Genomic DNA, 19,061 nt, shown 5'->3' with positions numbered 1-19,061 from the left:
CTCCTCAGTACTATTGAAACACATCACAGACAGACAACATTACTAAGAACTGTTATCTGTAACCAAAGAAAGATGATTAAACTTGGGATCGGTAATAGGGAGTACGCTCGTAATGTTAATCGAAAGGTTAATGCTTTAGACTGTGAACGTAATCAAGGTACTATGTGCAGAATCCGGGAAATCAGTTGAGATGTTGTTGATGAAGATCCTGAGAAATTTGAGGAGATTGAAGATGATCTTTGAGATACTGTTTAAAGATTCATCCAAGAAAATAAACATCGGTTTTTCATTTATTTCGATTATTGTATAAGGTATATTTTTGAATAAAGCTATCAATTATTTATGAATAAAATTATTATTTTATAATTTTTCTGATAGTTTCCGATTACATAGCCTGTTGAATGTCTATATTATTGTTATGTGTTTTTGGTTTATGGGATGTATGATTTCGGTTTTCATAACCTTAATATTCAATCTCATATGATGTGAACCCTTATGGTTTGTGTGACTTTTTGATTTAGCGGGATTAAGTTCTAGCCCATGTTGGTAGGCTTTATCAAAGGTTCATAAGGTGTTCCGATTGAGACTCATATGTAAAAAGTCACAATGTGTTGAATCAATTTGTGTATACATGAGTCGTGTTTAGCATAAACATATATGTTTCGGGTTTTCAACTTTTGCTATTGGCACGCATTAGTTAGAGCCGATTCAACCTTTCTCTGATAAAGGTAGCTCTTTGTTGTTTTTCTTTTGTTCTTGCAAGAGAATGACAACATACCGGGGGAGAATTCTAACTTGAACTTGCGCTTAATGATATATCTTTCTTGGGAGAAGAGGATGCGGAATATGAGGTAACGAATTTGTTAGTTAATTGTTTTCCTGCTTAATAAAAGCCTGCTTAGGTTTTTCCTAAAACCATTATAGGTTTACGACTTAAAGACTTCATTGGGATTCTGAAGCCAGACCCAACTATTTTCTCTGTAGTTGGGTGTTCTTATCTTACTTTGTTCTATCGTATTGAGTACTGTCTTCTCTAAGATTTGCTGGATCGAGATTTAATTTCCGATAGGTAAGATAAAAAGTAGTCACAAGGCTCTTCGTCTCATTCTTTGTGATTCCAAAATATCTTGTTTCACTACCATACGATTAAAATTATTGTGAGGTGATTGATATTACTAGGATGTTCTTTGGGAATATAAGTCCGGCGTATCAATTGGTTCATGTTCACCTTGATTTATCAAAATACGGAACAAAAACTCGTAGGTATATATGTTGGATAAAGATTTATCTATTCAGTAGACCTTTCCTTGTGAGACATATTTGTTTATCAAGTCTTCGACTTTGATACGTAGCAACTCTTAGTTGTGGGTGAGATCAGCTAAGGGAATCAAGTGCGTAGAGTCTGGCTGGGATTCAGAGGCGTAAGGAACGCGACTATACCTTACTTTGTGGGTGATTGGTTAGGGCTCAACTACATTCGAGTCCGAAGTTAACTTGTAGTAGGCTAGAGTCTGTAGCGGCTTAATACAGTGTGGTGTTCAATCTGGACTAGGTCCCGGGGTTTTTCTGCATTTGCGGTTTCCTCGTTAACAAAATTGTTGGTGTCCATGTTATTTCTTTTCCACATTATATTTTGTTATATAATTGAAATATCACAGGTTGTGCCTTAAGTTCAATCAATTAGAATATCCGACCTTGGGTTGTTGATTTAAATTGATTGACACTTGAACATTGGTCTTTGGTACCGTTCAAGTTACTCATCTTATATTCAATCGGGCTCGCAGATTTCTATTTGCTGATTGAATTAAGAGTTAGAGATATTAAACTCTGTGATATATTATTCTCTAGATTGAGTCTGACTTTTTAGTTGATTCTCTAGAAAGTATATTGGTGTAAGTCCTCTCAGATTTCCAAACGAATTGTTGGGTGTGGTTGTTAGACCCCCGCATTTTCAATACATACTTGTATGTATTACCTGATTCAGTCTGAATTCTACATACTATATAGGTTTGCAAACCCGGTTTACGAACCCTTTATATATGAGTTCGGCAATGAGGTAGGTTTGCAAAACCTTGCCATCTGACTTTGCGAACTTCCAAAGGATTCCAAACCAGGTTTGCAAACCTATATTGTTCCAGTTTAGCAGAAGGTCACAAACTATTCTCTATGACTATGTTTGCGTTTTCTACAACTCTCATAGACATTTCTAAGATAACATTATTCACAAAATCTTTTTGGTCTTATGGATCATTGTTTAATCTTGAGTGTTATTGAACATCGATATGTGCTTGTAAGTTCAAAGGAATACTTTTCGATATGGAGTATCATTGTGCACGAATTCAGAATCACACCATAGTGCACCTAGTTACAAAGATAGAGTTGTCCTAGGTTCTTTATAGAACTGTATTCTAGGTTACGACTTTGAAGACGTGACTTAGGGATTCGTGAAGCGGGGTCAAACTTCTTTCACCTAATAGTTCTTGTATCCAGATCTTGTTCTACTGGTTATTGAAGTTCAAAGACTTTAGATCAAGATATATATATCACAAAGTTCTCTTTGTCACATACTTTGTGATTTCTCAAGATAGATATATAAACTCCATGTTAATTTGTTTGGATTGTTCTTGAGATGTGGTTAATGATCTAGGATGCAATTCTAACAGAGTGTTAGTGTTCTGGATCCATGTGAGGTTTGCTGGACTTTGTCTACTGCAAATAGAATTCCAAACCTAGATTGAAACATACAAAAGGAAAATCAAATAGGCTTGTCTGTTAGAGGCACATATGTATCAAAAGTCTTCACTGAGGTTGAAACAACTCTTGGGTCATAAAGGACGTCAACTAAGGGAATCATGTTTGTATATTCTTGCGAGGTTCAAGAGACGTACGAAACATGACTGCATATGGATTATTTGGAAGATTAATTTGACCTCAACTACATTCCAGTACTTAGTATGATAGTATGCTAGTGTCTGTAGCGGTTTAATAGTGTGTAGTGTTCAAAGCTGGATGAGGTCCCAGGGTTTTTCTGCAGGTGCAATTTTCCTCGTTAACAAAATTTTTTCTGTCTTGTGTTTTTCCTTATCCGCATATTATAGTATTGATATTTATAATATGAATAATGCGGGTAGTACGTAATCAACGTAGACAGTTTAAGTCCTTATTATTTGAGATAAAAAACAAGACTTATTCTTGTTGAATTCATATCTTGAAAGATAGATTACAAGTTTCATACTTGTTAGAATTTGAATCCTCATAATTCAAATACGACTAGATTGATCTTGGATATTTATTTTTGAGATTGTCCAAGAACTCTTTTACACAATCAGGTACGTAGATCTTTGCTCTATACATACTGATTGTGGAAGAGAAAGAGAAAAACTTTATATACAATCTTCTTTAAGAGTCTTTACTTTTACCTAGTTGTGATTATTTATTGTGTTGACCATCAGGTTGCCGAACGAAAAAGTTGGTCGTGTACTTAGTACCCTCTCTTTTCAATTGGTATCAGAGAAGGTAAACAACGTTAGACCTAAAAAGTTTATGTTTTTGGCGATCTGAATCTATGGATAAGAGTTCAATCTATATTAACGTACCTCCAAACTTCGATGACACAAATTACTTATGGGGTAAAATAACTATGTGTTCCTTCTTGCAAGCTCGTAATTTCCATACTTGGGTCCGAGTAGTCAAGAAGGGTTATATTGTTTATACAAATACTTTAGACAATGTAACTTTGCCTAAGGATATATATGATAACAACAGTGATTGAAATCAATATTGTGAAGCATAATTCTGTTGGATTGAATGTTATTATCCACGCCATAAGCCAAGATCTTCAACATGTGTCAACGTGCACTACTTCGAATGAAGCTTGGGATATCTTAAAGGCCGCATTTGAAAGGAATACCTCATAAAAGGAAGCAAGGCTTCAAAACCTAACTTCTGACTAGGAAAACGTTCTTATGGATTGTGAAGAATCGTGTAACGAATTTAACCACAAGTTATCCGAAATAGTGAATGCCTCTGATGCGTTGGGTAGGGCTATTTCTGAGAAGGATATTAAAAAATCGGGGGTCTCACAACCACACCCAATATTTCGTTTAGGAAATATGTATGGACAAACTCCAATATATTTCCAAGAGAATCCACTAGACATTCATACTCAATCAAGGAAAATACATCGAAGAATTATATATCAATTTCTCAAATCAATCAGCAGTCGAACAGATAAGAGGTGTTTCTGGTGGGCGAGAAAGGAAAAGATAAGAGGTGTTTCTGGTGGAGATAGTGGATAAAATTTTGGGGGAAAATAAATAAAAATCTATTAATCAGGACGTGTTTAATAACACCGTCTAAATCATCATTGAAATCGTCTGATAGACAGACGCTATTATGAAGGGGCGTCTCACATGAGACACATGTTTTAATTCAGTGTTAATATGGACGGTACCATAAATAGCGTTTGCCTCACACAGTATTTTCAATAAGGGTTTCCAAGCGAGACGCTGATTCAAATTACGTCGGAGTTTAGGAATCACTCCAACAATGCGCCTGAAACCAAATTGCCAAATATGGGATAGAAATTTGGGAATTTAGCAGCCCATGACTAAAATTGCTCTTAGATTATTAAAATTATATCTTGATTTCTAGTCTACCAAGTCAAGTCTCGGACTAGGTTAGAATTTGGTAGTTGAGTATCAGACATCACCCTCGAAGACTTAAGATCGGCGAAGACATTTGGAGAACTTCTGTATCAGGTATGTGAAGACTGAACCATTTTATTTTACTCACTATCTTACCATTCAATCTGTTGAGACTATGTCGCATGACTTCAAGTAGATTTACAAAGAATAAATTCTAAGTTAAGCTGTCTTGTTAAAAATCTCAAAGTATGATTCTAGATTAGATGTTCAAAGGTCCTTAACAATATTTAGTTCGAAATAAGGAGACCCACTTTCACCAGTATTATTTGCGATTGTAGAGGATGTACTTAGTTGAAATATTGCTAAAGCCGTCAATATGCGACTAATTCAAGCAATGGTAAATAGGGGTGGTATTTAACCTTCTCACTTACTATTTGCTGATTATATTATCATATATTTTTATTTTTTTGCAATGGAACTAGGAAAAATCAAGTTAAACTGATGAAGATTCTACTAGATTACCAACAGTCATCTGGACAAGTTGTAAGCAGAGTAAACAATAAGTGCTTTGTTGATGGTGTGGTGATGAACAAAAAAAGGATTATAGCTAATACACTACAAATGGAGTTGGAAGCCTTTCCTGACAGATATTTGGGGGTCATGCTGATGCCAGACAGAGTAAAGAAAATTCATGTTCAATCATTTGTGAAGATGTTGCAGAATAGACTAGCTAGATGGATTGGTACCTAACGTTCTTCTAGATCTAGATTTCACTAATAAAGCATCTTTTAAGTAGCATACATGTGTTTAATATGACTATATATAAGTAGCCAAAAAGTATCATTCTTAAATATGAAAAGATTTTTCGAAATTTTCTTTGGACTGGTGATTCGACGCCAAGAAATGTATAACACTGAAATGGGAGGAAGTATATACACCAGTTGAAGAAGTGGATCTGGGAATTAAAAGTCTCAAAGCTATAAACAAGTCTTTGTTAATGAAATTACTCTGGAAAATTCTAAATGAAGATGGAGAATGGGAAAAAAAAAATTGGGCTAAGTGTATGAATTCTCAAGGAAGGTGGATAACTCACTACAAGCAGTCATCTATCTGTCCTGGTTTAAAATGGATCAGACATGAATTAGATGAAGATATTAGATAGCTAATTGGGAATGGTTCTCAAATATATGTATGTATTACCAGTGGATTGGTGAGGGAGCATTGATTGAGCAAATAGATTCTAACAATTCATTTGTTAGTGACATTTTTTTTTGCTAGGCTAAAGCTGGACCCAACCCCCTACCCAAATCCAGCCAGTTGGACTGGCCCCGCTGCCAGACCCACCCCGCCAAACCCCTTTATACAACTAAATTAAATTACAATCCTCTACCGTGGGGATTGAACCCTGACGTCCTCCTTACTGGAGTTGATGGGATAACACTGAGCTATGCCCTTGGACCCATTTGTTAGTGACAATAAAAACATGAAGGTAAGTGCATTAATTCAAAATGGTTATTGGTGTCTACTTAGTCAGATGCTTCAGTTTTTTTTTATTGCTCAATTACCAGTGATATATCATGGAGAAGATAGCAGAATTTGGTGTGGTAACTAGTATGGAGGTTTTAAAGTGGCTGATGCTTATAACAAAGTCATAATAAAACAACATATTCATTCATCTTACAAAAAGATACGAGCTTCATAGATTCACCCTGACATAGCAAGTAATGTATGGAAATTAATGAGAGGCATTTGTGCCACAGATGAAAACATGAGTAAGAGAGGTTTCAGTTGGGCTTCAAGGTATTATTTGTGTAAGCATGATCAAGACATCATTGAACACCTACTTTGGCACTGCAACTTTGTACATATTATATGGAGTTGGCTAGATGGAGTATTTTCATTCTTGAATCCCTGTTCATTTGCTGACATCTTTACTTTTGGAAAAGATAAAAGCCCCGTTGTGAAGCAACTTTGGAGAATGACTGTTAGAGCATAGATCGGTTGAACTCACCAAGTGTTGGCGTGTCAAGTTTGATTTTCATATTTTTAATACCAAAGCTCATCTAGAGTCGCTTGATTAAATGCTAGAGTCAACTTCATTTAGGTTAGACTAGAAAATCTAGGAATGATGAGACATACAAGTATTACTTCGAAGACCTGAAGAATGAGAAGAAGTAACGACGACATCATCCTTCCACTCGAGGTTAGTAATATTGACTTGAACTTGTTTCATTCCTAACATATCTTTCAAGTCGTGCTATATTGAAAACATAACACGCGAAGCTGTATATACTGTACATATTGTATATAATACTCTAGTGATGAGACATGATCAAAATAGTATGATCATAGTATTAAGTAATTAGATTACGAAGTATAACGCTTATCTTTTGAACTTCGTAGATATGACATCGACATAATCTTGTATATAGTTTTATGATTATGTGTATGGGTTAATGGTGAACATTTCATCCTAGGAAACAATGTTTTACATTTGTTTAAAGGAAGTACGTTCATGAACTTGTTTCATGAATCGAAAGGGAAATCAATAGGTTTATTGGTCCGGCTATTCATTGCATATTCTTTGGATGACCAATATGTGTGAGTTGGTAGAACCGATCTTAACTTAGGTTATGCATCTTGGTATAACTGATCACAATACCTAGACTTATGATTTGGTATGACTGGTTCTGGTAATTGGTGTAACCGATCCAAAGTAATCACCATGTGATAGTATGATCGATCCTTGTAATTGGTGTGACCGATTCTGGTAATTGGTGTGTAGGTGTAAATAATCCACAGATCCAGGTGGAGAAATCCTAGGAAATGTTATACCAATAATAGAGAAAGTGCGAGGCACCGAATCATCCCCTCCAAGACCAGCGCGAGGAAAGAGACACCAAAGAACCCGTGAAGCTAGTACGTGTAAAGGTAAAGCTCGGATGTGATGGAAGAGACGCCTGTCGAGTACTAGGGTAATAAATGCTCTGACAAGGCCGTTGAGAAGATAAGAAGAATCTGGTCAAAGTAAGACTCGGGACTAATGGCATCGGGTTAGATGAAGGACGATATCGGCCACATCTCACTAAACAACCAACATCGGATAAAAGAATGTCGGGAGAAGATTTCACTAGGCTCGGCTCAACATCTCGTAGGAACGTTACTCATCGCTCGAGAAGAACATCAAGGAAGATATACCAAGACTCACACTGTAACTTGGATGTATCATCACGTGTGACTATAAATAGAGAGCTTTGTAAAGAGTTAAGGACCAAGTAAGCCAGTGAGAGAGGAGAGAACACTAAGATCTTTGTAGAGTGAATAAATAGCTTGGTAGTGACATACTCTATTTGTAGCCTTGAGTCGAGTAATCATATCATCCCTTTACCCCAATGGACGTAGGTAATCATACCGAACCACGTATATCTTGTGTTTATGTACATCTCTTGCTTGTTTACTTCAATACGTATGTTTGTGATTCTTTGGATGTAGAGGTAGCGTTTTCTACATCTACATGGTGTGACCAATCATGAGATGTTGTGTGATTGATCCTTGTAATTGGTATGACCCATCCTAGTGACTGGTATGAACGATCACAAGTAGGTACCGTGTTTAGGTAGAACCGATCCTAGTGATGATTTGTATAACTGATCCTAACCCAAGTATGTGACTTGGTAGGACCGATCACAAATAACCATTGTGACTTGGTATGACCGATCAATAGTAGTCTTAGAATTCTGGTAGCACCAATTCTAAACTTGTTTGGAAGTATGGTAGAACTGATTCCAAGATGCAAATCCGTGTGGATTCGGAATAAGGATTTGTAGTGTAAAGATGTCAACATAATTTTAACATGAGAATTAACTCTATTCATTTATATTTCACTTATATTCCTTGGTACTCAAGGTGATCCTGGGCCAAAATAAATTTAGAATCTTTTAATTAAGGTTTCTGGTTTTATATGCTTTAATTACCAGAAATTAATGCATAGCTCTAGAGAATAAAAACTAATAATGTGCATTATTAATTGGAGATTTTCTATGAGAGATTTCAGAAATATTGGACAAACATTTATCGGAATTAGGAAAACCAAATTTGGGCATTCATTGCATATTTTGAGAATATTTTCGGTTTTGGAAATTCCTTGGTGTCCAAACATCCTTGGACTATAAATACCTAAGTTTGTATTTCTTGCAAACTATCCTAAGAGCCAGGCAAACTTCATTTCTTATTGTTTCTGGTGGAGTCATCTATTCGGAGAGGAAAGTATCCTAATTAGGTGAAATCTCTTACGACCGCTCGTTTAAAGACTTATGTGGGATCAAGAACTAATAACACTATAGTGATGAAGGTTGCTGAGTTGGTGGTGGTCTTGAGAAGAATTACTGAGAATTTTGATTGCACCTAGTTTGTTTATTCTTGATAATTTTCTCTTATGATATAAGATTCACTGAGACTAGATCAAAGTATCGACGAGATCTTTAGAACTGTTGGTAGATCTAAAGACATCCTGTGATAATCCATTGTCAACAGACTCCGTTATGTGTGTGATTGATTACAAGAAGATTCAAGTGTTGTGGTGCAGGTATTTGAAGGCAATAAAAGATTTGAAGATGAAGAAGAATTCTTATTAATTTTCGCATCTTTTGGATTTAGTGCAAAAAACTTGATCGGCTGGGATCCAACTAGAATCATTTTATCTTTGATAGATCTGATTGATTAGTTGCGTGAGATCGGCGTTCTCTATATTTCTTTTTGAGATTTATACCGATTGAGTGCGAATCTAAACTTGACTATTTCGGTAGTTATTGGATAGATTGATCTAACCCGACAAAGGAGTTTATTAGATTAAACATAAGAGTCTTTGTCAACGAATCATCTTATCTTCTAGCAAGATTGATTAGAGTGGTTACCAAACTGATTCTTCCTTTGTTTTTTGGAATACGATCCAAAGGACTTGCTATTCACGTGCGTGACTCTAGAAGTCAAAGGCGCATGGATACTGAGGAAACTAAGTAGCTAGGGGTCTCAACTATATGAATTTGGTATTTTATTTTATATAACGGCTTAATTCTGAAAGTATTCAAAACTGGACTAGCTCCTGGGGTTTTTCTGCATTTGCAGTTTTCTCGTTAACAAAATCTTGTTGTGCCATTTACTTTACTTTTCTGCATTATAATTGTTTTATTATAATTAAAGTGTCCATAGACGATCGCACAAAGTGATCTTATTGTTATATTGTCTCGATCTCGTGTCCATAGACGATCACACGAAGTGTGATCCAAATTGTCATGTTGTCTCGAATCTGTCCATAGACGATCACATTCGGTAGAGGAATTATAGGTTGATAAATGAAATATTGTGGTGTATTTGGGTACCCTAGTCTTTTCAATTGGTATCAGAGCAGGAAAACACAAAAAGATCTAACAATATGTGTTTGGCGCAATCCAACCTATAAGATATGAGTCTACAGAGAGTTAAAGTAAAAACGAAAACAGACTTAGTTAACATATCACATGATTTGGGCAAGTCCCTTTATGGGTTTAATTTTATCAATGTTTAAAAGGGGTTTCTTCCACAAGTGCTACTTGCTCTTTTGAAAAATATGTCTGAATGTTCTCTTGAAGAGGTTAAGTTATGCCATGTATTCACAATCAATGATTCAGATTCTGAAAAATCTCTTCATAATAATACAGAAGATATTGTTTGTATGATTATAAAAACATCACAGCTAACTGAGTGAACAATTTCTCTCTTGTGCAACTGAACTCACTCATGCATTAGGGAGAGAAGGAAAGATTCTGGAAGACTTGTGTTGCATGAAAGCATGAAAGATGATTATGATCAACTCATTATTGATCTAACTACCCTGAAAGAAGATTTAGACTCTCTGAAAATCACATTTTCCTTGAAGATCCAATCCTTGGAAGAGAAACTAAGTAAAAGCATGGATCAAGAAAACATGACTGAGATCCTAAGAAAATCAGCTGCATACAAATACAATGCCTTAAAGGTCTCATATGATTCTGAGATTAAGACAGTTTCAGAACTTGTCAAAAGGATAAAAGATGAAAAGCATTCCTTGATGTCAAAAAATCAGCTGGTAATATCCTACCCGGATAAATCCATAAAATCTAATTTGACTTATTCCTCTAAAAGGAAGAAGGATGACGTCGAAGGCTCTCGAAATAAATTTTCATATTCTAAAAGAGCGTCTTTATTTTATGGTAATTCTAAGATGAACTACTCACATCAGAGTTTTCCACAACATCATAAACATCATTACGGACGATGTTTTCATTGTGGAATGAAAGGTCATGTTTTAAGAGATTGTCAACAATCACCTTGTTCAAGCTCTGAGAAAACAACTTCTAGTCAAGGTTATAACATGAGACCTTTTTCGAAATAAATCATACATAACTTTGATTTTCTCAGATCAAAGAGTTCTCACAAAAATCTTAAAAAGCGATCTCAAAGTGTAGTTCATCACAAGAGGAAAGAGGATCAAAAGACTAGCAACTCATGGAAATGGGTACCGAAGAAGACAGTGGAACCAAACAAAAAGGAATATGGAAAATTCTCCATCTCATCAATACATAAGGTAATACCTACATATCTTGATGATAGTCATTTCTATGATAAGTTTAGTTTGTCTTATAAGAGGAGTAAGATCCCTAAGAGAACAGATAAAAGGAGATTCTCTACAACTGTTGAAGAGAATAATCTATCTCAACTAGATACTTAGTATCTTGATTATATACACTGACTCATTAAGTGCTCAAACTGTTGTTTGATGAGTTTAGTGTATATAACACAATAGTCTAAAAATTGCGAGATCTATGGAAATATTCACAAGAAGGCATTTTTTTAACATCTTTAATATCGAAAAATTTAGGTTCTTCTATATTAAAGGAGAATATATTTGATTTCCATAATCGGTGACCAAGTCTTTGGAAACTATTGGTATATAAAGTTTCGGTAAACTTTTTCTCTTAAGAAGAAAAATCTTGTCTATTCCTCTTAGAACAAGAATTATGTACAATACAGATTACCATGCAAAGCTCTTTGCAAGGGTTTCAGAAAGGTATGCTGAAAAAATGGCTTGTGATCCTTCTAGGTTCTATAAATCCAATGGAAACGGAACAACCTCTTGCAATAACATCAATTTTTCATATTCCATGATAGATTATGAAAAAGGGTTTCACAAAATGGCACGAACTTGTGCAGAAACAAAATTAGAGGTCACGATGTTGAAGCATTCTCTTGATAAATCTCTATTTGTTCAAGCTCATCTTGTCAAGCAACAAGAATTACTTCTGAAAAGATTAAACGAATGAGAACCTAACTTACTCAAGGTTGAGGAATTATTCTTCGATCAAGGATCTCTTCAAGGAATTCGTATAATTTTTCTTATCAAGCGGAAGAGATCTCAACATCATGAAGAGATGTGATTTTCAAATTTAGTCCTTGTTTCGGGAATAAACATCAATATAGTGATTTATTTCATATTTTTGTATAAGGTCTATTTTGAATAAAACTATCATTATTATTTATGAATAAAATTATTATTTTATAATTTTTGTTTCATGTGATAGTTTCCTATTACATATCCAGTGAATGAATGTCTATATTTTTTTTATGTGATTCCGATTTTATGAAATGTCTTTCGGTTTTTATTAACCTTAATATTCGATCTCATATGGTGTAACCCTTATAATTTGTGTGGCTTTTTGATTTAGTGGGATTAAGTTCTAGCCCATGTTGGTAGGCTTTATCAAAGGATCATAAGATGTTCTGATTGAAACTCATATGTGAAAAGTCACAATATGTTGAATCAATTTATTTTTACAGAAGTTGTGTTTAGGATAACATATGTGTTTCGGGTTTTCAACTTTTCCTATTGGCACGCATTAGTTAAAACCGATTCAACCTTTCTCTGGTAAAGGTTGCTTTTGTTGTTGTTCTTTTTTTCTCACAAGAGGATGACAACACACATGGGGAGAGTTCTTATTTGAACTTGTGCTTAATGATATATCTTTCTGTGAGAACTGGCTGCGGAAATTGAGGTAAGGATTTTATTTGTTAGTTAATCTTTTTTCTTGTTTAAGAAAAGCCTGTTTATATTGCATATATTTTGCTTTAGCTTAACAAAATTTCGGTACCATTGATGTGTTCCATTATTGTGTATGGATCATTTATGTGATTCAATTGTTTCCGATTAAGAAAAACTGTGTCAATTTATTTGCCTTATGGTTTAGTATCTTCTTTATTGTTGGATATCAAGTGTTTTTGCTTAACGAAATTCGGTGCAATTGCGGTGCTGTAATTTATATATTTGTTTCAATTGCTTCCGGTTAAGAAAATAGTTGTGCAAGTCAATTTATTTTGGTTTGTATCTATTGTTTTTGGCTTAACAAAAATACGGGGTAATTTGTTTAGTCCAATTGATTCCAGATAAGAGAAACTAAGTTAATTCTGATCTTAGTTAGACCTATCAATTGGAGGATTCGGTTATTCAAATCTAATCGAATGCCTTGACAAGAAAAACTAGTTAACGAACCTAGTATTTTTCTTGTATAAAGGGAAAGGTCTAAGTTCTTGTCTAAATAATTAGAGCCTGATAAGAAAAATAAAGTTAATTTTGATCTTTATTTTGCTCTTATCTGTAAGGACCCTCAAGCTTGTCAACGCTATTAGACTGGTCAAGAGATAATCAAGAGACGATTTACCCGCTAAGGACTCGATTAGTTAATATAGATTTTAATTAATAGAAATTAATCTAACAACGATTTAGATACGAAACTAGTACCGCTAGATAGATCTCGAAAAGTTTCGCTGAATGGACTACTCGCACACGTCATTCGGATACTGGGTGAAGAAGATTTATCAATTTGTGTTCGGAGGGTAAAATAGTAATTTTAGGATATTACCCTTGTGGATGCACGTGTCTAAGGGAGTGGTCTCAGCCAATTGGGTCGACCTTATCCCCAGTCGAGAGGATAACCTCGTTCTCATTTCTTTTCTTCTTCTTTTTTCTTCTCGTTTTCTTTCCTCTTCTCTTTTCTCTTCTTTGTTCGATCTTCTACCGGTTTGATCGAGAGTTAGCAAGGGAATTAATCGAATGAAGTTATTTGATGAGTATGTGGATGATGAAGGAGATGGTGTATTTGTAATTCGTAAAGAAAATCAATTAGAGGTTGACGAATTAGAACAAAGAGAACCAAGTTAGGGTTTTGGTGATTATAATGAGTTCTTAAGAAAATTGATGAGTGATTTGGGTTGCTGTCAGGTGAAGAACGAGTGGGTCGAAGTTTAATTGAGGTTCTAAAGTTGTTTGGAGATGATTTGAGGAATTAGGGTTCCATAAGAAAATACTTAAAAGAGGTTTAGAAGATAAAATTGATGTTCAAGAAGTGAGATTAGAGATGGGTATGGATTGGTTGAGTGAAGTTATATTTGGAATTAAGTTGTAATCGGTGAAATGATGAACCAATGAATTAGGGTTTCGGTGTTGAGAATTGGGAAGTGAACTAAAGTTTACTGAGAACATAGGATAGTGATGAAGGTTGCTGAGTTGGTGATGGTCTTGGGAAGAATTACTGAGAATTTTGATTGCACCAGGTTTGTTTATTCTTGAGAATTTTCTCTTCTGATATAAGATTCACTCAGACTAAATCAAAGTATCGAAGGGATCTTTAGAACTGTTGTTAGATATAAAGACATCATGTGATAATCCATTGTTATCAGACTCCGTTATGTGTGTGATTGATTACAAGAAGATTCAAGTGTTGTTGTGCAGGTATTTGAAGGCAATAGAAGATTTGAAGACGAAGAAGAATTCTTATTATTTTTCGTATCTTGTGGATTTAATTAGTGCACAAACCTTGATCGACTGGGATCCAACTAGAATCAGTTTATCTTTGATAGATCTGATTGATTAGTTGTGTGAGATCGGCATTCTCTATATTTCTCTTTGAGATCTATATTGGTTGAGTGCGAATCTAAACTTGACTATTTCGGTAGTTATTGAATAAATTGATTTACCAGACAAAGGATTTTATTAGATTAAACATAATAGCCTTTGCCAACGACTCATCTTATCTTCTATCAAGATAGATTAGAGTGGTTATCAAACAGATTCTTCCTTTGTTGTTTGGAATACGATCAAAAAGACTTGTTATTCACGTGCTGAATCTAGAAGTCGAAGGCGCAAGGATACTGAGGGAACTAAGTAGCTAGGGGTAGTCTGCTTGGTCTAAACTATACGAAGTTGGTATTTGATTTTGTATAACGGCTTAATTTTGGGAGTATTCAAAACTGGACTAGCTTCCGGGGTTTTTCTGCATTTGTAGTTTCCTCGTTAACAAAATCTTGCTGTGTTATTTACTTTACTTTTCCGCATTATAATTATTTTATTATAAATAAAGAAAATTGCACTTGTACGTTAACTCCGTAATATTTGATATTGATCCTATAGAGTTGCAGTTATTTCCGAACCTATTATCAAGTACATATTTTGTTATCGCATCGTCTCGATCTTGTATCTATATTCAATCATACAAGTGATATTTTTGTTGTATTGTCTCGATCTCGTATCCATAGACGATCACACGAAGTGTGAATCGAATTGTCATATTGTCTCGACTTTGTCCATAAACTATCACATTCGGAAGATGACTTATAGGTTGATAAATAAAAGATTGTGGTGTATTTGGATACCCTCATCTTTCAATAACAACATTCATAATAATGGTGGAAATTTGGTTTTCAAGGAACTAATTAGGTTTTTATGGGATTATTCCTCATGTGGTGAAAGTGAAGCATAGAATGTTGCAGTTAAGTCATGAGTGCAACATAATAATGAATGGAAAAATGTGGAATAATCTGTATAACTTAACCCTGTTAAAGTCTTTTGGGATGGAATGCAGACCAGTTAAACAACTTAAAGTGGTGGAATGCTTTTTTGAGATACCAATTCCAGGATGTGTACTTATTTGTTCTGATGGGGCTTCTCAGGGCAACCCAGGAATCTCCGGATACGGGTTCATGTGTAGATATGATACTGGTGAAGTCTTATGTGCTGAAACTGAAGGACTTGGAATTACCATAAAATTTATTTCTAAAGTGATTGTTGTAATTAAGGCATTGGAATGGGCAGTGGAGAAGGTTTGGTTAAAATATTTTGCGCAGTTTGATTCGAAAGCCACCATCAGTGTTTTTCAATCGGGTTTTCTTCCTTGGATTGTCCTTGCTCGATGGTATAAACTGAAAAAGATCATTGGATCCCTGCATTTCTGATATGGATATAGAGAGATAAACTTCTTTGCAGACATTTTAGCGAAGAAAGGTTGTATGTTTATAAATGGTCAGGTTAGAAGATATTCAGACCTCCTTTTCTTTCGCGACTGGAGTGGCATACAGACAACTAATTTAGATTTTGTTAACTTTCTGTTTTTGTAGGATTATTGCTACTATACTGATTTAGTTGTAATTTAGTGATTTGGTAATAAAGTTATGATTTAGCAACAAAAAAAAAATTGTGTCATTTCATTATGTCTCAGATAACCCATTTTTCTATAAGTGCTTAAAAATCCCTTTTCTTTATAGCTATAACTTTGTTATGTTACATTTTCTTTGGGATCTTCGCTCTCTAACAGTTGTATCCACCTGCACACAGCTTGTATTCTTTTTGAACGATAAAAAAAAAACTTAGTATTTTTCAATGTTTATCATTTTTGCGGCTATTTTATGACTCTTTTTATATTAGGTAATTTTAGATCTATCATATTACTTTAAAATTCCAACGAAGCATTGATCATTTACTTTTTTTTTTTGATATAAGAAATTTTTATTAAGTATCAGGAGAAGTTGTGGTATTTATTCAGAAGGTCACAAATACCTGGATCAAAGTTTCCAAAAGATTCAAGTGGCATAGCTGTTTGCCGGGCATTCTTATCTATAGCGTCTGCCACTTGATTATCATCTCGACTTACATGAATAAATTCACAAAACAAAAAACTAGAGATTAAGTATTTGATCTATTTTATTAAGTTTCTATTCTCCCATTAAATGAGTAAGATGTTCCCATTAATGGTGTATATTACTGACTTAGCATCAGCTTCTATCTGGATACTTGAGTGCTTCAATTCCTTAGCCAAAGATACAGCTTCTCTGACTTCCATGCACTCCACTTCCTATGTATTCAATGCTCCATCTCCACTGCTCCCTTTGATTCCAAGACATGCACATGTATGATCACGCAACACAATACCAGTACCAGACTGATTAGTGTCAAGATTAAAAGATCCATCTATATAAAATTTAAGAACACCATCCGTAAGAGGTTTCCACTTAGAGGTAACGTTACTTTTACATAACAATAGTTTACTATGTTAACACCCTCAACGGGTTAGCCGATAATTTTAGTATGTGCATTGTGCGTGCCCAACAATCTGGCAGAGGAGGTAGGGAAAAAAAGAAGAAGAAAAAGAGGAAGAGGAAAAAGAAGGACCAGAAACTAAATGGTATATTAGATTAGACGTTTAAACTCTCCCAAGTTTCTCTTTCCTCTCTAGTTTCTTCTCAAAACCTAAAAGAACCTTCACCACTATTAACAATTACTGGTCAGATGTAGTCCATTTTGGGCTAGATCTGAGTAGATTTCTTTCCTTTTTCTTGATTTCTAAAATAGATAGTAGTTTAGGTTAGATTTGTTTAAGTTTTGTTTCAATCTCCGTTATTTTTGGGAGGTTTTTACGGTGCTCGTGTGGGTTTTTTGCCCTTTTTGTTTGTGTCTTATCCTTTATGGAGATTCTCTATGTGCTCTCATGGCGTTTCTTTATGATTTTAATGGAGATTTTCGGTGGAAGTTCAAGTGTGGTGATCAAGGTTCAAGACTTTGGGCATATTACTCTCATATTTTCATAAGAAGATCCCTTTTCTAGAAGAAAAAACCATATCGAAATAGTTGGATGATAATCCCAAAACCATACTCTCAAACTTTGAATTGCTTGGTATTCTTGTTGGTAATTCCTTACTTCTCTTCATGAATTACTCTTTGTTAGTACCTTTGATTGTATTTCGATCTTTGATCTTGATGTTCTTGAAATCCATGTAATCTCTATTTTATCATGAACGAAATTTATCATTAAAAAAAAAAACGAAAACTAAATAGTATATTAGGTTTGAATGGTAGAAGACGAACTCAGGAGTCAGGATTCACCAGTCACCAGCCAAGGGCTCTAGGAACCATCATCCTACAAATAGGGTGTATGAGTGCCTTTAAAACATATTCCTTCACTTCACTATGATTGTTATAGGGAAAGCAGATTTGTTTAGGGGGGATCTAAAAACATTTGAATACGGTGCATTTATTTTGACTTTGAATTATTAAAGGGGAAGAGTAAAATATTGTCTTTCCTCTTAATAAAACACTCAAGTTTACCGTTTTGTCCTCATATTAATCTAGCCTAATAATTGATCGGTCTTAACCTAATCCCAGGCTTACTGTATAAACATGATTATTCCCAAGTTTTCACAAAATCTAGCTTGAACGAAGAAGATGCGAGTTAGAGCTCTTATAGAAAATCAAATACAAATTATACAAGCAAAAACGGTAGTAGTTTTTCCGGTGTGGAACCTTTCCACTGTCAAATAGAATCTATAGAAGAAGAAAAAGAGCATCTACAAGAAGAACAAGAATATGAACGACCTTATGGATTGAGTCTCCAGCTGTACTAACTCTTTGCAACTCATTTGCAACATCCCAACTCCATCAATTCAAAACTACCCACATACATACATCCATTCTCACTTATTAATCATCCAAATTCATATGAACAGAACAGACGAGTAGTCTCTTTAATTATGTCGCTTCCCAACAAAATTTTATTTATTTTTATTATCTCAGAAACTAAGTCTTGGATTATGGTTAAACTCCCATACCCTGGTTTTCCATTCATTCGATATTATATATTACAAAGAGTATCTCACAGTAATTGAGTATACTGAAACTTAATGAGAATAACACAGAGTATCAGCTAAGAAAGGTAACAACATAAAATATAATCTATTACACCCCCTTAGTCATAGCGGGAGAAGAGCAGACGCTCAGACTAGAACGAAAACGAATAAATAGCTGTCGTGGAATCCCTTGGTAAAGATATCAGCATATTGATTTTCCGAGGGGATGTGCAGGACATGAATTTCACCAATACGAACGCGATCACGAACAAAATATATGTCAATTTTCACATGTTTGGTGCGTTGATGTTGAACAGGATCACCAGACATATAGACTACACTGACATTATCACAGTATACAATAGTGGCACGTCGTAGAGGTAGATGGAGCTCGAGGAGTAAATTCCTAAGCCAAGTAGTTTCTGCAACTGCATTGGCCACTCCCCGATATTC

The 19,061-nt window shown here is 34.8% G+C and overlaps 1 protein-coding gene across 1 annotated transcript; it reads left to right on the top strand.

The window, feature by feature from the left end:
• The first annotated feature begins 15,506 nt into the window (after positions 1-15,506).
• LOC113294626 lies at positions 15,507-15,944 on the top strand. The gene has a single exon (XM_026543010.1). The coding sequence runs from the start codon at positions 15,507-15,509 to the stop codon at positions 15,942-15,944; it is 438 nt and encodes a 145-aa protein (XP_026398795.1).
• The last annotated feature ends 3,117 nt before the right edge of the window (positions 15,945-19,061 follow it).

This window comes from Papaver somniferum, chromosome 7 (genome assembly GCF_003573695.1).
Source record: "Papaver somniferum cultivar HN1 chromosome 7, ASM357369v1, whole genome shotgun sequence".
Taxonomy (NCBI): domain Eukaryota; kingdom Viridiplantae; phylum Streptophyta; class Magnoliopsida; order Ranunculales; family Papaveraceae; genus Papaver; species Papaver somniferum.
Note: the sequence above shows the minus strand (reverse complement) of the source record. Positions and strands in the feature narration are given on the sequence as shown.